The sequence below is a fragment of the Lynx canadensis genome, chromosome A1 (assembly GCF_007474595.2).
Source record: "Lynx canadensis isolate LIC74 chromosome A1, mLynCan4.pri.v2, whole genome shotgun sequence".
NCBI lineage: Eukaryota > Metazoa > Chordata > Mammalia > Carnivora > Felidae > Lynx > Lynx canadensis.
In genome coordinates, this window is record NC_044303.2 from 121,257,060 (window position 1) to 121,282,547 (window position 25,488).

Genomic DNA, 25,488 nt, shown 5'->3' on the forward strand with positions numbered 1-25,488 from the left:
ATACATACATGCATACATAAGCAAACATACACGAACACAAATGGAAAGAACTAAATCAAAATGGTGAATATGGAGACACTGAATGTTAAAATAATGGATTTAAAAAATGGCAAAAAAATAATTTTTAAGACAGCACAAACTTGACCTATACTGCCGCAATCTAAAATTTTTGTTCAGATGAGTATTTAAGAGGGTATTTACTTAAAAAAATACCTTTTTTTTATCAGACAACTTCTCTTAATGCTAACAATTCTTGGAGTTTCTCTATGTCAGCCATGTTTCATATATGTGCCCTCACTTAATCTTTAAAATAACCCTGTGAAAGACAACTATCATCTCTCCATTTCAGAGATGAGAAAATTGACGATCCAAGATGTGATATGTGACATCCAGGAAATGAAAAACCAGATGATGGACCAAAGGCCGCTTCTCTAAAGCTCCATATTCAATCTTTGTGTTAAACACACAGCTGAAATCTTGTCTCACACTGAATAATCTTTCTAAAGACAAAGTGTACTAGGTTCAGGAGTTGACATATGGTATATGACTCTCAGGTTATCTATTTGCTTCAAAATATTTCGGTACATACAATATAATATTATGGTACATGTGTTAGTTCACATTATACATCAGGTACAGTCAGTTGCCCTAATACAAGCTTCAGGCTCCAGGGGTTGGCTGTGAGCATTCTAATCAGCAAATTCACTTTCCAGAAATGTCAGTTACCGTTATCCTTGGAAACATCAGAGGCTTTAATAATTGGCATAAATTGTGCATTTTCACCGGTAAAATTAGTGGCTTCCTAGTGGATGTGAGAAATGGACTCTCATTAATTTAATTAGTGGAACCTAACATACAGGGATTAGCTCAACATTACAGAGATATACTCCTTGCACAATGAAGAGCTAAGATTCTATCCAGCAAGCCCTTCACCAGCCAACTTTAGGGATGGCACCCAAAGTTTATGTATACGTGGTCCTATGCCCATCCACTGGGTCAGAAGACTTGGCCACCTGATATTATCTTTAGAACAGCCGAATCTTGCCTTTGGAATAGAGTCAGTTCTGTTTTCAGGGAGCCATCTATTTATGCAATTCATGGTCAGAGCACCCAAAAGGACAGAGACTTAATCAAACATAAAACAAGCCATCTATTTTGTGCCTACTTATAAATAAACGATTAATTAAATATCTGTATGCATTGCAGAACTTTTTTATAAGCTGGGAGTGAAGTTGTGCGGGTGCAGCTAACCCTTACCAACTTCTAATTATCAGTTCCCAATACCACCAAAAAGAATTCAACAGTTGTGCATGCAACTTGGCATACCCATCACATGAGGTCGGTGTGGTAGGCAGGTCTCACATTGCTCCCAGTGATCCCTGCCTCTTGGTATTTATGCCCTTGTGTATCCCCTTCCCTTGACTGCAGGCTACATCTCGTGATCTGCTCCTAATGAACGCAATACAGAAATAAATAGATGTCACTTCTATGATCGGGTAACAAAAACCATGGCTTTTGCTTTGCTAGCACTCTCCTGCCCCTTCTCTTGCTTGCTGCCATGTCGTGAGAGCCCCGTATGTCGAGGAACCCAGGGAGGCTGGCAGAATCCTACCAGCCAGGAGGCTCCCTACCAGGGAGGCATGGCAGCAACCATGTGAATATACCTGAAACTGAATTTTCCCCCTAGAGCCTTCTGATGAGATCCCAGCCCCAGCCGAGACACTGACTACATCCTTGTGAGACCCTGAATCAGAGGATCCAACTAAGGCACGCCCAGACTCCTGACCTGTAGAAAGTGAGACACAGTACATGTGTGCTGTAAGCTGTGGAGTGCTGGGGTAATCTGTTATACAGCCATAGGTAACTAATACAGTTTGCAAAAATGGTGCAACCAAACAGTAACCAGGTTTTTCAAATGCCCATTTGGACTACATATACAGTGTCTCAGAGTGTGTATGTATGTGTGTGTGTGTGTGTGTGTGTGTGTGTGTGTGTGTTGTGTACAGTGGCTGCGTGTTTGGAGACATATATATATATACATATATACATATATATATATATAAACACACACACACACATTTGTATATACCAATATATACACAAGAATACTATCTTCTGTCGCAGAGAATTATCTTCCACTATTAAAATGGATTTTTATAAACACCCTAAGGAAACAGCATGTTCAGATATCTTTAGCTATAGCATGTGTAGGCCAGACCTTCTCTAAAGCGATGTTCAAACTGTTTGACTTGCCCACATTGTTTCAGTGACAAATATTTCACATGCTGTTGAATTCAGTCTCTCTCCGCTTCAGCCTCCCAATCAACACAGGAATAATCATGGGACTAATAATGGGGCCTTGCCAGGAGAGTGGCTAAGATAACACATTATTTTATTACACATTGAAAATGTATTTCACAAACCTAAAAAAAACAAAAAACCTCTATGCGAGTGCATAATGAGAGCTCTGCATGTCCACAGCATTTATGGTCGTCTCCAAGTGGGAAGACAACTGGGCTAAAAAAAGAACACTTGCATGACAAGAGTGTTACCACCCATTTTGTCTCCTAAGCCTCTCCCAGAAGAGTAAAATGTGAAATCTGCAAGAACCACGTGGGAGTTCACCAAAAAGTTCTTTTGATTTTCGCTTGGAATTTTAGGGGTTGGGGGCCAGAGGACTGGTGATTGTTTTAATTTGGAGAGATGGAGATAGTGATATCCAGGGCAGTAGGAACCATGTTTTCTCAATGGGAACCCTAACAACACAAGGTGACATTTTGTTTTGGGGAGTGAAAAATATCTTACACTTTTTATGTATAAAGCAATAGCATAATATAGTCTACAAAGAGATAATCAGTATAGCCATGGTATTAATATTTCATGGGGAGGGGGACAAATAGAAAAAAAGAAGTCTTTAAAGAGTCACTGGGAGTGGGTGGGTGATAATGAAGAAAAGGTTGAAAACCAAGATTCTTGCAAAGGCTCCCTTTCCAGAATTGGAGAGCACCTGCAGAGCCATACCTGCCCCACAGAATAGCCTGATCTCTGTCCTGTTTCCTTCTCTTAGGATCCCTGAGGTGGGGCTTGACTGGCCTGGGCCCCTCTCAGCTCTGCTTCAGTCACTGGCCATTTCCCCTAGGCTGCAGAAATGTGTACGAAGCCTTGCATGTGTCTCAGACTTCCCCCAAACCCTGTTTTCCTTCAGATCTTTCTGTTTCCTTGATATGTTTTTTGAATATGCTTGCTTACCTCAAGGCAAATTAACATATGTACTTGCTATCCAGGACGCTTGTCCTTGGCACTTTTCAACACTTTTCAACACCTCCAACTTTTCAACGCTTCCAACCCATCCAACCCATCATGGATCAAAACTGTCCACCAGAGGGGCACCTGGGTGGCGCAGTCGGTTAAGCGTCCGACTTCAGTCAGGTCACAATCTCGCGGTCTGTGAGTTCGAGCCCCGCGTCGGGCTCTGGGCTGATGGCTCAGAGCCTGGAGCCTGTTTCCGGTTCTGTGTCTCCCTCTCTCTCTGCCCCTCCCCCGTTCATGCTCTGTCTCTCTCTGTCCCAAAAATAAATAAACGTTGAAAAAAAATTTAAAAAAAAAAAAAAAAAAAAAACTGTCCACCAGAACATGAGATTACAGCAGACAGAGATGAAGGCAGAGTCAAGAGACAACTGAGTGGCTCTCAGACTGAGGAAAGCACCATATGGCACACTCACTAGTGTCACCAGCCAAGAGTATAGTATATATAGCACCACTCTTCTGGGCAGACGTGAAAAAAATACACAGTAATAGTACAGTCCATTGCTGCCATGGAAAAAGAGAGAGAGCTATCTCAAAAACAAACCTTTAAGCAGTTCCTCAAAAATTTAAACATAGAATTACCATACAATCCAGAAAAAGAATTGAGAGCAGAGACTTGAACAGATATTTATATACCCATATTCATGGCAGCATTATTCACAATGGCCAAAAGGTTGAAGACAACAGGCGTGCACTGATGGATGAATAAACAAGATGTGGTATACATACTCAATGGAATACTACCCAGCTACAACATTGATAAACCCTGAAACCATTATGTTAAGTGAAATAAGCCAGACAGAAAAACACAAATATGGTACAATTCCACTTCCATGAAGTACCTAAAGTAGTCAAATTCACAGAGACAAAAAATAAAATGGTGGTTGCCAGGAACTAGGAGGAAGAGGAATGGGGAGTTACTATTTAATGGTTGCAGAATTATTACTTAGGAAGATGAAAAAGTTCTGGAATTGGATGGTACTGATGGTTGTACAACACTGAATGCACTTAATGATGTCAGACTGTAGACTTACACATAGTTAAAATGGTAAATTTTATGTAACATATACTTTGCTACAATAAAAAGGTTTTAATGTAGTTTTTAATCCTGGGGGGGGAATCAGGAGATCTTTTCTGTAGGTCTACCTCTACCTTCTTGAGTCACGATTTTGGCGAGTCAAATAACATCTTAAAAACTCATGCTTCCTTTTCTGTAACACCCTGCTTCCCAAACTTGCAGACCAACACATGTACTCAAGAGCCTCTTCTCTGTTGTGCCCCCAAGAGTCTGAGCCAGCAAGTCTTGTGTGCAGCACTTGAATCTGGATTTGATCAGCAGCTCAGGAAGGGAAGGACTTTTCATTCTGAGCATCCATAATTCCCTGACCTTTCCAACTGATGGATGACATTTTCCACTGCATCTTTTCTATGTTGCCAGCCAAACCATTCCCAACATCATCTTCACGTGTACCTTTTCTTGAGGTATAACTGGCGTACATTAGTCTCAGGTGTACCACATAATGAATCAGTATTGGGATATATTGTGAAATGATCACCACAGTAAGTCTATTTAACATCAGCACCATACATAGTTGCAGAATTCATTTTTCTTGTGATGGGAACTTTTAAGATTTACTCTCTTAGTAACTTGCAAATGTGCAATACAGTATTAGTAACTACAGTCACCATGCTGTACTTTATATCGCCACATCTTTATTTTATAACTGCCTTTGGCAACCACTAATTTATTCTCTGTATCTATGAACCTGGCTTTTGTTTTTGTTTTAGATTCTACATATCAGTGAGCTCATATGGTATTTGTATTTCTCTATCTGACTTATTTTCCTTACCATGATACCCTCAAGATCTAACCATGGTGTTAACAAATGGCAAGATTTCATTCTTTTTTATGGCTGAGTGACATTTCTCTGTGTGTGTGTGTGTGTGTGTGTGTGTGTGTGTGCGCGCGCGCGCACGCGCGTGCACGCACCACATCTTTTACATCTTTTTTATCTGTTCATCCATCAGTGGATATCTAGGTCATTTCCATATCTTGCCTAATGTAAACAATGCATTATTTACGTGGGGGTACACCTATCTTTTTGAATTAGTGTTCTCATTTTCCTTGGATAAATACCCAGAAGTGGAATTGCTGGATCATATGGTGGTTCTATTTTTAATTTTTTAAGGAACCTCCATACTGTTTCCCATAGAGGCTGCACCAACTTACATGCCCTTTTTTTCCATAAGGGTTCCTTTTTTTCCACATTCTCACCAACACTTATTATTTCTTGTTTATTGATACAAGTCATTCTAACAGGTGTGAAGTGGTATCTCATTGTGATTTTGATTTATACTTCCCTGATTTGTCATGTTCAACATTTTCTCATGCATCTGTTAGCCATCTATATGTATTCTTTGGAAAAATGTCTATTCAATTCCTCTGCCCATTTTATTGAACATTTGTTTGGGTTTTTGTTGCTATTGTTGTTTTGGGTATGGTACAATAAAGTGGTCCAGTTTCATTCTTTTGCATGCAGTTGTCCAGTATTCCCAACACTGTTTGTTGAAGAGACTGTCTTCATGGTTTCTCTGTTGTAAATTAGTTGACCATATATGCATGGGTTTATTTCTGGGCTCTCTATTCTTCCCCTTTGGTCTGTGTCTGTTTTTAGGCAATACCATAATGTTTTGATGACTATAGCTTTGTAATATAGTTTGAAATCAGGGAGCACAATGCCTTCAGCTCCTTTCTCAAGAAGAAAGGCTATTTGGGGTCTTCTCTGATACCATAGAGATTTTAGGGCTGTTTATTCTATTTCTGTGAAAAATGCCACTGAACTTTTCTTTTGTAATATAAAGATATTTTCAAAACAAATAGCACAAAAACAAATCCATAGTCCATATTAAAACAGAAAAAAGGATATATCATTATAGTTAAAATGGCAGAAACACCAGCTAAACACACCCTCAAACCTGCATGGAAGTCCGGAATTTAGGCCAGGTGGAGTCTGGATAAAACCAGAGGCTGGCATTTCTGAACAGAGCCATTCAAGACCTTTTCAACTACCAACATCATGGCCCCTTGTCCCTCTAGTCCATTCCAAGTCCTTCCACGGCAACTGAGTTCCATGCTTCTACATTCCTCCATCCTTACTGTAAACCCCACAACTCCTTGCTCTGGCTCTATCGAGCACACCACATCTGGCCCCACACAAGTGGCTGCTTGAGGGCAGAGTGCGTGGATGTGGCAGTGTGGTATTCATTAACAGTACACTCTGGAGTCAGAGAGGTTTGGGTTCAAATCCCAAGTTCACCACCCACTAATTCTGTGACCTTGAGAAAACTGCTTTGTCATTTGGGACCTCAGTTTCCCCGTGAATGAAAGAGGAAGAAGAGTTCCTATGTCATAGACTTGTTTAGAAAAGTAATTAACGTAATGCGTGCCATGTGTAGGGCATGGCATCAAGTAAGCTCTTGTAAGTACCAGTTGTTATTTGAAAATCCTTCCCAACAATGATCATAGTGCTGAGCACTGACCACCACATGGGGTTCAATAATTCTCACCATCAGCAGATGTTTATTCGTTGCCTGTCAGGCCTTCCACCCTGAGCTAGAATCTGTGAAGTAAAGCTGTATAAGGCACAGCCTCCAATCTTATGAATTGTTTCATTGCTGCTTGTGTCTCCAGCACCTTACCCAATGCCTGGCACACAGGTGATACTCAAACTGTTTGTGGAACTACACTTCTGAGTTTAAAATCTATTGGGTGTTCATATGGGTTTGGAAAACAAACAAACATGCAACCATAAAAAGAAAGTATGAAAAGGAAGTATGTGAGTAGGTTTTTTTTTTTTTAATTCTTGAAAACAAAAATAACACCTTACATATATTTGACCTGTGTTCTTCAATCTACTGAAAGCTTTCAAACATAGTTTTCATACCTATCTTCGGGAATGCATTAAAGTTTCCATCTTGTTGACAAGTACATACAGGATCAGGGGAATAAAGTGATTTGTGCCACATTACAAAGATGAGCTTTAGTGGGCTATAAGTTCAGAACAGCTTCTATTTCAAAAGCATAGCTCTTGACTTGGCTACCAGGGGGCAATCTCCATTCTCCTGCCCACATACTTCCATTCTCAGAGAAAAGGGAAGTCCGAGCAGTATATGAAAAGTCAGCATTTGTGTTAGAAGGGCCCCCAAATTGTATGTCACCTCAAAGTAGTGAAAGGAGGAGAGAAAAATAATTGCAAAAGCCACCAGAGGCACAGAAATACAAGTGACCTCACCTCGGGGGTTCATATCTAGGGCCAGCTTTTAATTTACAAACACAAAGATACTGAATTTGCGAGTGTCTCATTTTGCTTTTTCTAGAAAAAAATAGATATCAGATCCCACCTTTACCATCACTAAACAGTCTCAAGAATAAAGTCCTAAATAAACTCACCTAAAACACTCTCAGGATGACTTCCATCGAAGCCATTTATGCAGGCTCAACTGTGAAGGTTTATCAGGAAGTCAGGCTGATACCGGAAAACATCCCCACTTGGCTAAAAGGTAAAAGACCATTTAGCACAAGTGGCTTCTAAGATTGAAAAGCTAACTCATTAAGCCTCTTAAAAAAAAAAAAGAAAAAAAAAAAAGAGGAAAGCCAGAAAAGGCCAAACCTCACAGGAAAAATATATTCTTACTTCTGAGCAAAAGCAAGAATACGAAGGAATTACTTGGGTTTCTCACTTCAAAAATTTAAAGTCACTTCAGGTGCCTCGTGGCTCAGCTGGTTAAGCATCTGACTCTAGATTTCAGCTTGGGTCATAATCTCACAGTTCTTGAGTTCAAACCTTGCATCGGGCTTTGAGCTGGAAGTGTGGAGCTTGCTTGGGATTCTCTCTCTCTGTCTCTCTCTCTTTCTGTCTCTACCCCTGCCCAGGTCTCTTTCAAAGTAAATAAATAAACTTAAAAAATTTAAATCCACTTGATGATTTCCAGATAATACTCATCAGAAACCAAATGAGATATAGCTGTGCATTCTATCTCCTTTCTACCCATTTCCACATGAATGTAGGACCGCTGCCCAAGCTATGATGGGTTGAGGGGAATTGGAATTAAGATTCATAAAACCCCCTCTCTGCCATCAAGAACATACAATCTACTGTGAGATCACGCCAGAAACCCTTGGGAGTATTTACCCATCCCACCACCCTTTTCCCTGGGACATGACTTCCCACCCAATCCAGTCACGACCTGGGATGAGCCATATTCATAAACCCTGACGTCCACCCTCCTGGCTACGCTTGACCTATGAAATGCCAACAAGAGTCCCTTCCAAAGAATTTGGAAATGAATGAAATAAGCAGACAGTCTCTTGGTTGGCCAAAACTCTATACAAGATGTATACCTGGACTGTAGAGGCCCACATGATAAGAAAGAGAATACAACAGATGCATACTCTTATAGACAAGTGCTGAAGAAGGAATAGTATCTGAGTTCCTGGCATCTCTCAGTCCCAGGGCAGACCATTCTGAAGCCTGCCCGCCTCACGGCCCTTGTACCCTTACAATGAATGAGCTAGCCTAAAGTAGTTTCTATTACTTATAACCAAAGAGTCCTAATAACTACAGAGAAAGTAAGACTACAACACAAATGCATCTGATACACAGCAAAGGTGCTGAGTGGGCAAACCATCTGCTTTGTTTATCTGAAAAATCTTGCAGAGTAAAGTGGCAAGGGGTAAGACTTGTAAAACATGGGGATGTGAGTTCAGACTCCACCTTTTGCTCTCCTTATGACCTTGAGTAAATCCATTTAAAAGCCCATGCTTACCACAGAGCCTAGCAAAAAGCAGGTGCTCCACGTATACGTGTAAGAAAAAGGCAGACAAGCAGCCACCCACATATTAGGTGCACTTAACTCTTCCAAGACATTTCTCACCGATAAAATGGGACTAATAATGTTCACTTTATGCATCACACAGGATCAGAATATCCACAACCACTGTATGGTTAAAAGTCATTACAAGGTTCAGATTGATGGACAGGTCGAACATAAACCCATCTGAATTAATCAAGGACTATCTATTTATCTAAAGCAGGGGTTGGCAAACTATATAGCCCACAGGCCAAATCCAGTCCACCACCAGTGTTTGTGTGATCCACAAGAATGGTTTTCACAAATGAACATTTGCAATTTGATGGTAGGGAACACTAACTCTGAATCACAATTTAGCTAAACGTTATGTTCTCCCACAAAATGGAATCCCATTTTTCTGATCCAAAGAACTATATTACAAAAAAAAATTCAACTATTATTGTATTTTTAATTTTGTAAATAAAAAAAAATTGTGGAAACTTGTTTCTCTCTTGCTATAAAGCCCCAACATAGTATCTCCAGTTTGCTTCTTGGCCCACAAAGCCTAACGTATTTACTATCTGGTTCTTTACAGAAAATTTTTCTCAGTCTTGATGAAAAGTGTATGATACTCAGGGATATGGCAGTGAAATTATTTCTGTCATCAGACCCATTAATTTCACGGTGCAATTTTGCACAACATGTGGGTTTTTACACAGGCATACTTTGCAATATAGCAGAAAAACTTCCAATCATGTGTGAGTAAGGTCATATCAGACCTTCTAGAAGCCCAGCTATCCACTTCAAGCCCAGCTTCAACAGGCTGGGCCAGTCTAGATATGTGCATTTCTGAGACAGGAATACACCATTAATCTTGACAGTATGTTTATGGAGTACAGTACAGTATCAAACGCTTGTTCATCATCCTCAGCCTCCCAGACTAACACATCATGGTCCAGGCTCATTCTTGAACCTAGATCTGCAAAGCGAGAACAAAGGTTTGTTACCCAGATAATCTCTGGAGCCACAACAATATTCCTTCAGACCAGCCATTAAACCTATTATTCTACAAGACAAAACAAGGTAACATATGCATAGCATATGTCCTGAGTAAATCCAGGAAGTAAGTGATTATGCCCCTTATCACAATAACAACAACAACAATTTAAAAGTACAATATTATATATAAAACAAGTTAATAAAAATTAAATAATTTCTCAATACTTCAGAATACCTGCAATAAGCATATCATAATGCATAAGGAATAGACTTTACCCTAAAGACATTTTGAAAATAATGCTGTGAAGGCAAGAAAATGAGACATATAAATTTCTCTATATAAGACAGATTAAAAATAGAATAGCTCTATTTATTTATTTTATTTTATTTTTACATTTATTCATTTTTGAGAGACAGAGAGAGACAGAGCATAACCGGGGGAGGGGCAGAGAGAGAGGGAGACACAGAATCCGAAGCAGGCCCCAGGCTCCCAGCTATCAGCACAGAGCCCAACACGGGGCTTGAACTCACAAACCACAAGATCATGACATGAGCCAAAGTCGGATGCACAACCAACTGAGCCACCCAGGTGCCCCAAGAATAGCTCTATTTAAAACAGGGTACCAACCTTAGACTCTAAGGTGGTCTCTAAATCACCTTCATGGAACCCTAAACTCCCACAGAATTTGAAAAACACAAGAAGTGACAACCAGGAACTCAAGGTCTCTGTATCTTCTTCATCCATAATAACAGAACAACAAAAATAGCTACTTCAAAGGTTTGTATTAAATAATAAATAAAAATTCTTTTTACAGTGAGTTCATAATAAGTGCTCAATAAATACTAGCTATTATCTTTTTCACTAAATGGGTGTTATCATACTGAATATACTGAAAATGTAATTACTCATTCTGATTATATCTCTTAGTTCTCCATATTATTACACATTCTTTACTGGCATAGTTTTAATTTAATGGGTCACAAATGGCATTTAAGTTTTACTTTGATTTGGATGTATGCAATAATTAGCAAAGATACTTATTTTTGCATCTATTTGTTTATTTTTTGTCTGTTTATAAACTGTATTTTTTTCTCATCGTGTCTGCTCAGGAGCCTTATTCAATAACCCAACGGGAATCTTCATGATTTCTTAAAATAAATATTGGTTCAAAGTAAAAACAAGCTTACCCTCTGGGCTCCCTGTCTTAAGAATGTGCTGGCAAAAGTCTCCAAAATGCAGTTGAGAAAGCCAGCCCCTGTAATTGAAATTCTGCCTCTCTGAATGAACTCTGTCCTGTAAAAAAAAAAAAAAAAAAAAAAAAAAAAAATCATTGATGTCATTCTACGTTTGGATATTTAAACTACAGAGATTTCCCAAAGCATTACCATTTAAAGTCAACACAAAACAATATCCATAATAATTCAATAACTGCCTGTTACAACAAAAGTTTTGTTAAAAAGAGATTTACAGTTTATACAGGCAATTGTTTTATTCAAGTTAAGAATACTTCATGTTGCTAAAAGAGTAAATTTTACTTTTCTCATCACACACAAAAATAATTGTGTGAGAGGTGATGGGTGCGTATTATGGTAATCATTTTGCAATACATACATATATAAAATTATGTTGTACACCTTACACTATGTTATATGCCAATTAAGCCAAGAGAAAAAAGAAAATATATATAGCTTTATTATTCTAAGTGTAACTACTGCAGAATATAGGATGTCTAGTCATAGCTAAGACTACATAATCCCATGATAAAATTGTGATAGTCAGGAGATCTGTACTCTATCTTTAAAATGTTGTTCTTCTTGGGGAGCCTGGGTGGCTCAGTCGGTTAAGTATCCGCCTTCGGTTCTGGTCATGATCTCACGGCTTGTGAGTTCAAGCCCCGCGTTGGGCTCTGTACTGACGGCTCAGAGCCTGGAGCCTGCTTTTGACTCTGTCTCCCTATCTCTCTGCTCCTCCCCTGTTCATGCTCTGTCTCTCCCTCTCTCTCAGAAATAAATACACATTTTAAAAAAATATTTTTAATACATAAATAAAATGTTGTTCTTGACTCACAATAAACTTAACTAATTCCAATTAAAATATATGTATATATTATTATGAATATATATATTCATTTCATGCTGCAAAATGGCCTTTTAAAATTGAGTCTGAGATAATTATCAGATGTAGGACTTTGGTTAGATTACTAAGACTCTCTTAACTCAGTATCCTCATATGTAAAAATGGGAATATTCATAGTATCTTTCATTCACAACTATCTTGAGAAGTAAATATGAACTGTTCCTCAGACACAACAAGCCTTCATTAAATGTTAGCCACTATTACTACAGAGGGAGCGAGACAGACAGTAGAGACAGAGACTAGAAAGTCAGAAGCCTGAGATGACTTCTTTAAGCCTTGATTGGAGGGGAGGGGGGCTGAGATAAGATGTGCCACTCTGCTATTTAGAGTTCTACCAATATTAAATTATCTCTATTTCATAAAACAGAGAACACTTGAGAGTGACATCAGAAAGATGGTAGAATTACCCCCAGGCCCTCACTCCCCCAAGGATGTTCCACCTTACCAATCTATGGACCAACTTGCCTTTGGGAGAACACTAGAACTAGTTAAGAGTTTGCAGGTGAGTACAAAGTCAAGAAGAGCCACATCAAAGTTATCATAACTCTTATTAGACCTTCTGTCTAATTCTCTAGTAGCGGTAACCTCTACATGCAAATCGTGCAATCAGTAAAAAGAAGCCTTCAGATTCCTCTTTCTCTCTCTCCCTCCCTCTCCCCCCCTCCCTCCCTCCCATACACACACACACACACACACACACACACACACACACACACACACACAGAGCTATCCTAGCCAATGTGACATAAACAGTCTAGGCAAATAGTCTGTCTAGGCAAAGCAGCCTCCACCTCTTAGATTTAAGCCTATTTAAAATGATTTGTTCATGTAAAACTATATCCTAGTGACACTAATCTTTGCTGTCTTTATTCTAGATTAGTCAGAGTAGAATTTTACAGTGATTTTAATATTTAAAAATGAAAAGTTGAGCAGTCTTACACTCTTGGGAGAGATAAACTCTTCAGTCCTCAAGGCAAGTGTAGGTGAGGGATTAATAAAAGTCTCTCTTACATCATATTCTAACCAGTATTTCTTTCTGCTACTTTTGGGAGATGGAAGTGTGCAGAAAAGCACTCTCATGGTTTGCCCATATATCAAAGAATAACAGGGCAGTAAAGCAGGGTCATGCCCTACCATCACTGAAATGAGAGTTTATCCTAGTATATTTTAAGACTGCCAGAGAAGGAAATGTTGCACTTTCCCTCAATAATTCATTGACAAAGCACATCAGACATTTTCTTCCTACTACACATAGCTAACCTAAATCCCTCATGCTAGATAAGCCTTCTTTAAAGCTCTGTGCAAAACACAGCAGGTTATACAACAATATACAGATTAATTTCAGCTCTTTAAAAAGAAGAAGAAGAAGGAGAAGGAGAAAGAAAAAAAGATGGACGAATAGAAAGATGAGTGGACAGAGCTGAAATATGAAAAGAATCTCTGGACATTAGAATCATGGGTGTTATCTCCTTATGTTCTTTTTAGTAATTTTCTATAATATATATTACTTGGCAATCACCCAAATAGTAAGGACTTGAAAATCATTTATATATAAACAAAAAGTTATTCTTTTAAAGGCTCTGTGCTCCCAAGAACCATTCTCAGCAAAAGTACATGCTAACTTCTCACTTACCATTCACTTAAAATCTCATTAAGTCACCTCCTTGGCTTTCCCTTTCCAACACTATATAACCTCTGGTTTTTGTGCCTTTTGTTCTAAGATTTTCTACTGCCCCCAAACTTGTAGTGTTTGTTTCACTCAAGAGACATAAAGATGATTCAAGTTTTCCTACATCTATCTTTTATCTCTGTTAGGTCTAAAGAAAGGATTGCATCACACGATGTTATATATCCAGGGTCACTTTTACTCTTCAAAAACCATATAATAGTGTATTATGTATCAGACACTGTATTATCTTCTGAGGTTGTTACTTTTTTTAAATTTTTTAATGTTTACTTTATTTTTTGAGAGACAGAGTGTGAGCAGGGGAGGGGCAGAGAATGAGAGAGACACAGAATCCGAAGCAGGTTCCAGGCTTTGAGCTGTCATCACAGAGCCCAACACGGGGCTCAAACCCACAAACCATGAGATCAAGACCTGAGCCCGAGTTGGATGCTTAACCGACTGAACCACCCAGGCGTCCCTGAGGTTGTTATTCTTAAAACATTTTGTCTCTTTATGGGGCGCCTGGGTGGCGCAGTCGGTTAAGCGTCCGACTTCAGCCAGGTCACGATCTCGCGGTCCGGGAGTTCGAGCCCCGCGTCAGGCTCTGGGCTGATGGCTCAGAGCCTGGAGCCTGTTTCCGATTCTGTGTCTCCCTCTCTCTCTGCCCCTCCCCCGTTCATGCTCTGTCTCTCTCTGTCCCAAAAATAAATAAACGTTGAAAAAAAAATTAAAAAAAAAAAAAAACATTTTCTCTCTTTTATATGTGAGGAAATTGTGTAAAGAGAAGATAAATAACTTGTTCAAGATCATGTAGCTTGGTTGCATGTAGATTCAGTATCCATTGCTTCAAAACCCCAGGCCTGCTCCTACATCCGTTAAAGACACCATCATCCTCCTAGTCTATGATATTAGAGGCCTCAGCGACATGGAAGTAAACTCCCTTTCTAATCAACCCAAGCATTTAATCAGTCACCAGACTGTACTTATTTTTCTTCTAACGTCTCTCAACAGTCCGTGTCATTCTCTCCCCTGCTACTGGGAATGCCAGGGGTTAGCATAGCAATTTTCTCTTTCCAGGACCACAACTGCCTCTCAGGGGGATCCCTGTCTCCAGCGTGGACTCTCTATAATCCACACTGCCCAAAGCCAGTTTCCTAAACACATGCTGATCTAGTTGCTGGCTGTTCACTAAGTCACAGACAATAAACCCTGCATGCTCAGTTGAGATTCATCCATATTATTGCATGTAGCTGTCGTTTGTTCATTTTCATGGCTGCATAGTGTTCCACTGTTTGAAAATACTCGCAATTATTTGTCCATTCTACTGAAGATGAACATTTTATTTTTTTATTTTTTTATTTTTTTTTTAAATTTTTTTTTCAACGTTTATTTATTTTTGGGACAGCGAGAGACAGAGCATGAACAGGGGAGGGGCAGAGAGAGAGGGAGACACAGAATCGGAAACAGGCTCCAGGCTCTGAGCCATCAGCCCAGAGCCCGATGCGGGGCTCGAACCCACGGACCGCGAGATCGTGACCTGGCTGCAGTCGGACGCTTAACCGACTGCGCCACCCAGGCGCCCCAAAGAAGATGAACATTTTATAATGCATCCAGGTACATATGTACACAAGTGCCTCTAGACTACCTAACAGCTGAATTTCTGGGTCTGTCTTTACTAGATGATGTCAACGGTTTTTCTAGATAGTTCTATTTGTACATTTTTTATTGCCTCAATGGCAACTTCAATGGCTAGCCCCTGGTGGAAGATCAATAACGCATTAGGAACAAAAGCACAGACAGAAGGAAGCAAAAAAAAAATGGGCCAATTTATAGTTCATCTCAATACTTTTGTCAGGGAAATTGAATCAAGTATCTCAAGATTTCTACCTGCTGACATCAGTAAGGGGCAGCCCTCACCTGGCTAAGAGATAAGACACCACAGTATCTAGAAACTTATGTTAAAAGAGGAGGCTCACTCACTCACGCGGTGCCTGTATCCAGGCCACATCTATTGCTTTGTCCACAGGCAGGCGTAAGTCAACACAGAAGACAATGGAATCATGGCAGGGAAAGAACACCTCAAACTTAGGAACACCTTTGTGAAAGTGAATGGCGGTGTGTACAATCCGTCTCCTACTTTAAGGTCATTTAAAAATGTGTTTCCTTCTGGATTTGGGAAAATTAAAAAAAAAAAAAGCTCAGAGGAAATATGGATAAATTAATTCCCAGAGCACGCAGCCACCAGCTCTGAATCCTCAAAATGGCAGTTTCCGGGAAAGCGAAAGCTCTTAATGAGATCCTGTCCTTGAGTTATTGACTGGTTAGGTATGGCAAATCTTGCCTAATTGTTTTCATGATGGGAATTTAATTAAAGTGTCTTGGAGGGGGAAAAAACGTTCCCAAAGATATTCCTGTTGTGATGACATCTCAGTTCTAATCATGGTGATTTTGGCATTCTCCTGTAACCACAGAGGGGTAGCCCAAAAGAAAGGCAGGGTGTGCAGGTCAGGTTGCCTGCTCTTGCCCCTGCTAAGCCCCTGGGTCTAGCAGTCACACAGAGAATACATGAAATCCACCAAGCCAGAACATGTAGTCTGTCCCACCCCATCTGACCAAGCCCATTTATGCCATAATGCTTCTGCAGAGAACCCATTCAATTTACAGAGATCTCAAGTGCTAAGCAGTTGTCAGCCTTCACATACACACACACATACACACACACACACACACACACACACACAGAAAAAGACAACAGAGATTAAGGGTGGAGCTCCTGGAGTCACATTACCTGGATTCACATCTCATCTCTAACCTGCCTAATAGGCAAGTCCCTGATGCTCTGTGATGTGCAGTCTCCTCAGTAAAATGGGATTAATGACACCTATGACACAGGTTGTTCCAAAGGTGAATAAGGTCTTATGTGTCAAGCACTCGAGGTGATATGGGTAACCATTCAATAAATGTTAGTTAATAATACTAACCCCACTACTATGACTACTCCTACAACTACTAATGCCATTTAATACTACCATCATTATTATTACCATTTACACAAAGACAAAAACAGTGTCTGAGAAGTTAAATGCTCACAGCACAAATTCCAAGTATGGTCAATCCTCAAACCTTCGTACCTCATTAACTTCTAGGTGACACTCAATCACCCTAAACCACTTGGAAATGAATCTCTCCCTCCCCATTCTGGCATCCAAAGCCCTTCGGGCTCCAGAGCCCTCTTTTCTCACCAACCTCCTCCCCACCCTGCTATCACACATCACACATACACTCTGCACACCAGCCATGTGAAACCAAACACCCCACTAGCCTCTCTAACCCCCACTCTTAGAGCCCCCCCCCCCTGAGCTGCTCTAACACCTCCTGGGAATGGGTTATTAGCAAGAGCCCTCATTATTAACAGTAAGATGCAGCAGGGAATACTATAATGCTAAGGAATAATCAAATGGTGGAATCTCAGGAGCCCGATAGCCTAGTGGAGGTACATATTTTAGGTCAGGGAGGCTCAGTCTCTTAAAGCACAGTGTTTAAGAATTGATAACCAATTATAATAGGTAACACTTGTTAATAGCCTACTGTGGTAAAGCACTGTATTAAGTCCTTTATATACACACATTTCAGTTAATTCTCACAACAATCTTATGAGGTAATACAACCCCATATTACAGATAAAAAAAAAAAAAAACTGAGGTCCAAAGATGCAAATTTGTAAAGTCTCATAAAAATAAGTGACAGAACCACTATTTAAATCCACACGGTTAACCTCAGATCCCATATCCCCACAATCCTACTACCTAGAAAAATGTCTATTCAGTGCAAGCTTACTGGCATCCTGAGTGGTGGGCAAAGTTTCAAAATCTGTAACAGTTTGTGAACCTGTCCAATCAGAGTCTTATCTTGGGATATCAGGCCTCCCAGTGCATCCCATTTGGTGCTGACTTCAAGGACACATCAGTCACACAATGCTCACCTCTCAGAAGGGCTCCCCACTTAGTTAAATGATCTGACATCACTGGTTTTGAAGTTCTCAAACATTTAACAAGGAACCCTGAATTTTCATTTTGCACTGGGCCTTGCAAATTACGTAGCCATTCCTGATCCCAATTCCAAAGTAGGTCTATACAACACTGCCAACTGCCATGCCCTTGGGGAGTTTTCTGAGATGCTTAGAAATGCACGCTTCAGCTTAGCAATACCTAACCTAATAAATGCCTCAAACACATACAAACCCTTAGACTCATATATCTACTTCTAAAAATATGTCCTAAGCAAATAATCTTAGTTGAGGGCTTAGAGCAGCCTATAAAGATATCCCTCACATCATTATTTATAAGAGCAAATAACGAGAAATAATGCAAATGCCCAACACAGACATTTAATGAAACACACTAGAATAATTTTATCCAACAAATACATCTAAACAACCATAGAAAGTCATTTTAAAATGACACATTTAATAAGGAAAGACAGTCCCAAATGTAATGTTAAATTAATGTAAAAGTCAGAATACTATGTACAATAGGATTCCATGTTTGCAAAAGTGATTTTTCTGCAGAATGAGTAAATAAACTGTAGCAACTACAGTATGCTACCCAACACTGGGAAAACAAGTACTGATACACCCGGATGAGGCTCCCAGACACAAGATTTAGCAAAAGAAAACTGATACAACAGAGTACGGAGTCCATTCCACATGAAGACCAACAACAGGCAGCATTAAGCTATAAGGATGGAGGTCAGAATACTGGCTCCCTTTGGAGCCGCCAACTACTAGAAAAGCACACACCTGAAGAGGGCATGAACATAATCTGTTTTTTCCTACATGTATTTTGCAACTGTCCTACAATGAGCAGGAAATACGTGTAGAAAACAAACAGGAAAGATTATTTTAACGTATGATAATAAAGGACACCTGGAGAAAGACTCACCCAAACTAGACCTATATGAGGGGCCAGGTTTTCCTACCTTCAGACAAGAGTCTGTTGAGTCATCCTAGAGCAGGGGGATATTACCCCATAAATTATCCCCTAAATTCCTCCCAATTCTCCAACCCTCTTGAGGTCAGGCACATAGAATGGAGTTGCCTCGACCTCCTGCACAGAAAAGGTCTCAAAATGTAGCTGTTTAAATGCAGACCAGGAAACTGAACTCAACCTGGCTTTTTTATTCTCTATCTCCTTGCCTAGCTACCACTATTATCCTTGATTGGAAAGACAACAACCAAGCTCCCCGGTGTCAGTTCTCAACCCCATGTAGGAGGCACACCCTGAGACCAGGCAGATGGGCATCAGATTCCTGGTGTGCTGTCTTAAGACCTTTAGGTTGTTCTACGGGATATCCATGCATGTGATAAAATACTGTCATTTTTAATACTCAACCTATTTATTTACTACAGGTGTAAGTGCTGCAAGAAAGAAAATCTAATCAGCACCTCTAATCCAAAACAGGAAACAATGCAACACAATTTTGACACTACACAGAGTCACTGAAGTCTCCCTTCTTCCTCCCTTCCTTCCACTAACAACACCTTCCTTGCATAAATTCAAGAAGGCCCTCAACTGAGGGTGTTTCTGGTAAAAAGTGTTTACCTGTTTGCTGAAGGGCCAGATTATCAACTGGTCATGCTATACAACACTGACAGGTTTCAGCAATATGTTTGCAGGATACTGACTAATTACCAGGGGCTCCCAAATCTAAGCGCACGACAGATTCACCTGAAGAACTTAAGAACCAGTGATTCCCAAGAGACAGCCCCAGGCCTACACAACTAGAGCCAACACAATGAATCTACATGTTTAACCTTCCCCCTGAATCCTGCACTGATACACAGCCCAAACCAAAGGGCAAGGAGGATGAGAATAAAAAGTCAAAAGGCACCGACTAAGGTATTTCAAAAGTTCTTACTCATAAATGGCATCGGATGCTCCCCTAGCCCAACATCCTTGTTTCCGATTCAATCACCACCTCTATTTCAATAAAACAGCTTATTCTGCTTTTCAAAGTTAGTACCTTTAAGGGGCCCCCTCCCTTTGAAAACAGCATTTACTCACCATTAGTTCCAACAACTTTCATTGTCTACTGCCTTATACCCTCCAAGTATAGAGAATTCCCCTTTATTGTCTTATTAAATCTTCACATTATGAGGGAGTTCAGGCCAGCTTTGTCCCTTTTCCCAGAGTCAAACTGTATATATAAGTGATCAAGCAGCCAAAATCAGAAGCAAGGTCTCCTATTAACAGTTCAAGATTTCCTCTACGTTGAATCCCTACCAAATCATATTGGACGTTCCCACTTTGCACTTGCCCCTCCTGACAATTCCATCCCTTTTCACTTCCCTCATCCCCATTTCAGCCCATAAGAAGCAAGACCTGCCATTCGGTGAACAAATAACACAGAGCACTGTCTGCAAGCAGCTGAGCACTGACCTACAGTGTCCTCAGGATCCTAGTATACACAGGATGGGGAGGGCATCCTCAGTATACAACAGGATAGGGAGGCAGAGAAGACTCCAGCTATGTAAACACAAATATAAAAAGCACATGAGTACCTTTTCCAGGGCAGTGTAACTGAGCCAAAAATCAGATTCCTGCCCAGATGTCATATCTACACAGAAAAGGCCCTGTTGCTCAGTTTCTGTAACTGGCAGTGCATTCTGGTAATTGTCTGATCACCCACTGGTGCCCTGGAAATTAAGGCCAATATGAGCATAGGGAGTCATGTTTTGGGATGAATACGGTGGTATTTATCCAGGCTATTTGATAACTATACCCTCAAGCCCTTTACTGTTAGGAATGGAGCTTAGAAATAATTCCTAAGTAAAGTTAACAAAGCCAGAATATTTTAATACTTCAGTGAAAGCAAGTTTGAAGGTCAACCAAAAAGGCTGGTGCCCAACACACTGAAATCACCAAACTGCCAAATCTGCTACTAGGAAAAAAAAAAGCAAGGAAAAAATGGATACACACACACACACACACACACACACACACACACACACAAAATGCCCAACAATCAGCCCCTCAAAACATGCAACTTACACTATTTGTGATTCACCAGATGAACACTCAAGACTTCAGATGTTCTAACACAGAAATCGAAAATAAAAAGTACAAAATGTTTTACATCTTATTAGAATGAAGAATATTCATGTGTGTAACTTCAATTATAATGAAAATTTTATGAACTAAAAACAGCTGCTCATCCCATTAATTTAATCTGGGTGTAAAGTCTGATTTGGGCATTTTTGTTCCTTTTACTACATTCCAGGAAGAACTTCTTTGATATTTCATAAATGTTTGTTGGATATATCCAATGTTATTAGCCCACACTCTCCTAGACTGCCCATTTTAAATCTCAGAAATAAGGTTTAGAAGCATCAGTCAATAAGCAAAAGCTAGATGGGTAAAGATACGGGCCACTAACATACTCCATGCTGAGCATGAGAGAATGGTCTGGTTCATCTAAAGCAAAAACAAACCCAGCTTGGCAACATCATCAACAGAGTGAGTCTCCACTGATGATAAGAACTAATACCTTGTTTCAAGATAACAGAAAAGTTATGACTTACCCCTGAACTCATACAGTTATGGTGAAAGAGCAAAGCCCAAGAAAATACTTTTACAAGGTAACCGTCTTTTTAGAATTGCTTGGATAAAATAAATGTCAATCATTAAAGCCAAATCAAATGTGCATCCATTACATTCCCACATAGTACTGTAAAAATCAATTAGAAGGTAAAGAATCAGAAACTACTGAATAGATATATTTTTGAAAATAGGACCAAACACAAAATAGTAAGAAATTAATAAGTTTATCTTCAAATGTAAGGTTTACACAAGAGGAAAGCATGCCTCTCCCAGTGAGGAGCTCACAGCCCCAGAGCTGGTGTGCTTGAAGAAACGTGAAATCACAATGTAGCTCTTGCCCAAGAAGGTGCCACAAACTGCAGAGACATCAGCGGGAAGCCAAAACTGGATCTATCTGAGGAAACATTGATCAAGGCTTCTTGATCTTAAAAAAAAAAAATTGCCCATATTTCATTTTCTGGGTACAGTGGCTAGCCATTGTTCTCACATTCCGTGGCAAAGAATGGGAAAGAAAGTAATAATGTGTCCTTCTTTCTTTGATGTCCCCCCCAAGACTACCCACTCATTTAGAATGTCTGCCTAAAATGCCTTGCTTAAATCCATGTCAAGAGCTAAGAAAACAAGTATCCTAGAGTCTAGATCACAACTATCATCACATCATCTCCTGCTCAGAAACCTTCATGTGGCTGCTGGTTACTGAATGGACAAGATCCCTCCTGCATAACCTGGGATCCAAAACACTCTACAGTTTGATGTAAATCAATCCTTTATAAACATCCATATTCCTACCTCCCCACTTTGCTTGAGGTGGGATCCATGATACCTGGACTCACACCTTGGTGGCAACTTACTTTCATCGTGGGTAAGTTCTTTAACCTGAGCTTTTAAAGCTGCAGGGGAAGGATCTAGCTTTGACCTTGACACAGTAGGTATCAATAAATATTGGCCTACTGTCTCAAAAATGTAAAAGAGAGTGTTTGGGACAGGATAAGAACATAACAAAGCAAAGAAAGAAGAAAAAAGTATAATTGGTCAAGCTTTTTTATGTAGCAATCTGATAATATGTATCAAAATATAACATTTGGCCCAGAAATCCAATTTTGCTCTATCTACCTTAAAAGGTTATTGAGTAAGTACAGAAATAGGTAATTATAGGGACTTCATCACAGCATTATTTGTAACAACAAAAATATTGAAAAACAATCTAAATGCCAACGAGGGGGCTGGCTAGGTGGCTGAGTCAGTTAAGCATCAGACTCTTGATTTCAGCTCAGGTCATGATCTCATGGTTTGTGGGATCAAGCCCCACAGCAGGCTCTGCACCAAAAGCACAGAGACTGCTTGAGATTCTCTCTCTCTCTCCGTCTCTTTCAAAATAAATAACTTAAAAATAAATAAATAAATAAATAAATAAATAAATAAATAAATAAAATGCCAATTAGGAATGAACCAAAAAAATTATGTAAGCAGACACTATTGTTAGGTAATGAAAACTTTTTTCCCCAAAACTGTTTAGTATTTTTAACAAGATGTATGTATCACATTTTCTAGGATCAGAGCATTTAAAAAGATTTTTTAAAAAAGACACAAAGGAAAGAAGTCCTGAAGAATGTTTTCCTTGGATTCTCGGAGCCAATTATCAGTTTATGGATCATTGATAAAGGTTCAGATCAGAGTAGCCAATAGTCTGGATATTTGAGAAAAGAGAGGCTAAAATGAGACAAATGAAAGACTTTTGTTTTCTACATAAAATCAGACAATTCTGTCCTTTTACTACTCCCATGAACAAAAAAACAAAAAACAAAAAAACTCCTCTATTCTCTGGCCACAGCTTTTATACTTAATCCCAAACATCTATGTTTATGTGAAGCTCTTGCCTTGGGGAAGGCTGAGGAAAACAAACTACGGGGTAGTTCCAGGCAAACCCACCCCAGATGCTAATAAGATGTGGCATTCACACTCACTCAGTGTGGGGCTGGAGGATTTTAGAATTATTACTCAAGGACCAAAATTATGAGGAACAGTAATGATTTGCACAAGTGATGGGGCTGCGGAATGGATTTGAGATTTGGGAGTTCTAGTTATTTGAACTTGAGTGTCTTACTATTTCCATTAAAATGACAAGTGAACAAAAACTTCAAATCATACAGAATAACAAAAAACAGTAAATTATCCTCTGAAATCAGAGCTCACAGCAATAATCACTATTAACACCTGGTGCGTGTTATATTTTGCTTTTGTTTTTAAACCTATCTCAAAGAAATTATTTTTCACCCATTATATTGACAAAAAAATTTTAAAGGTATGTTAACTTTTGGCTATAGGGAAATGACCTCTCACCATAAACTTCACCCTTTTAAAGTGTATAACTCATTGTCTTTGGTTTATTCAAAGTCATGCAACCCATCAACCATCAACACTAGTTCTGGAATATTCTCATCACCCCAAAAAGAAACTCCATACCCATTAGCAGTCACTACCCACTCTTTTCCTCCTTGCCCATGGCAACCATTAATCTATTTTCCATCCTGTGGATTTACCAATTCTGCAAATTTCAAATAAAATGACTCCTACAATATGTAGCCTTTTGTAACTGGCTTCTTCCACTTAGCATAATGTTTTCAAGCTTCACCCAAGTTATAGCATGGGTCAGAATTTCTTTCATTTTTATGGCTGAATAATATTCCATGTATAAGTATACCACAATTGGTTATATATTCATCAAGTGATAGACATTTGGTTTCCACATTCTGCCTATTATGAATAATGGTGCTATAAACACTCCTGTATAAGTTTTTGTGTTTTCACAAAACACGTATGTTTTCAATATTGTACAGAATTGCTGGGTCAAGTGGTAACTCTGTTTCTTTTCTGAGGCACTGAAAAACTGGTTTCCAAACAGCTGTACCACTCACATCCCTATCAGTGCTGTGTAGGGCTCCGCTTTCTCCCCACCCTTTCCAACACTTGCTACCATGTGTCTTCTTTATTATAGCCATCCTAGCCATCAAGCCACACTTGGAAGTGGTATCTCATTGTGATTGTGATTTGCACTTCTGGATGAATAACGATGTTGAGCATCTTTTGATGCACCTGTTGACCATAAACCTACGTTTCTGGAGGAATATCTACTCAAACTTTTTGCCCATGTTTTAGTTAGACTTTTTTAAGATTCAAGTATAATTAACATACAGTGTTAGATTAGTTTCAGGTGTACAATATGATTCAACAATTCTATATGTTACTCAGTGCTCATCACAATAAGTATACACTCTCATGTATTATGGATATATATATTATCGGATATATGGTTTACACTCCCATTCTCTGGAGTGTCTTTTGACCTTCTTGACAGTCCTTTGAAGCACAAAAGTTTTTAATTTTGATGTCAATTTCACCTATTTTGTCTTTTGTTGCTTGGACTGTGGGGTCACATCTAAGAAATCACTACCGGGGCGCCTGGGTGGCTCAGTCGGTTAAGCGTCCGACTTCGGCTCAGGTCACGATCTCACGGTATGTGAGTTCGAGCCCCGCATCGGGCTCTGTGCTGACTGCTCAGAGCCTGGAGCCTGTTTCAGATTCTGTGTCTTCCTCTCTCTCTGACCCTCCCCCATTCATGCTCTGTCTCTCTCTGTCTCAAAAATAAATAAAAGTTAAAAAAAAAATTAAAAAAAAAAAAAAGAAATCACTACCTAATCCAAGATCATAAACATTTTTGCCTATGTTTTCTCCTAAAAGTTTTATAGTCTTAACTCTCATTTAGGTCTTTGATCCATTTTGAATTAACTTTGTATTTTTTGTGAGACAGAAATCCAACTTAATGCTTTCGTTTGTGGATATCCAGTTGTGACAGCACCAATTTTTGAGGAGAATATTCTTTCCTCATGGAATAGTCTTGGCATATAGCTTTTTAAAATCCTCCTTAAAGGTTC

General features: G+C 39.4%; 1 protein-coding gene across 7 annotated transcripts in view; it reads right to left on the reverse strand.

Annotated features, from left to right (window-relative positions):
- PRELID2 (PRELI domain containing 2) overlaps positions 1 to 25,488 on the reverse strand; it is a 63,584-nt gene that overhangs the window by 17,325 nt on the left and 20,771 nt on the right. For 5 of the 7 annotated variants that reach the window (XM_030320610.1, XM_030320655.1, XM_030320637.1 and 2 more), the window contains one exon: positions 11,344 to 11,449. In XM_030320610.1, coding sequence (XP_030176470.1) covers positions 11,344 to 11,449 — 106 coding nt within the window. Of the gene's footprint in view, positions 1 to 9,892; positions 10,136 to 10,783; positions 10,825 to 11,343; positions 11,450 to 25,488 lie in introns of those variants that run through there. The other 2 variants (XM_030320619.1, XM_030320629.1) reach the window with 2 other exon arrangements.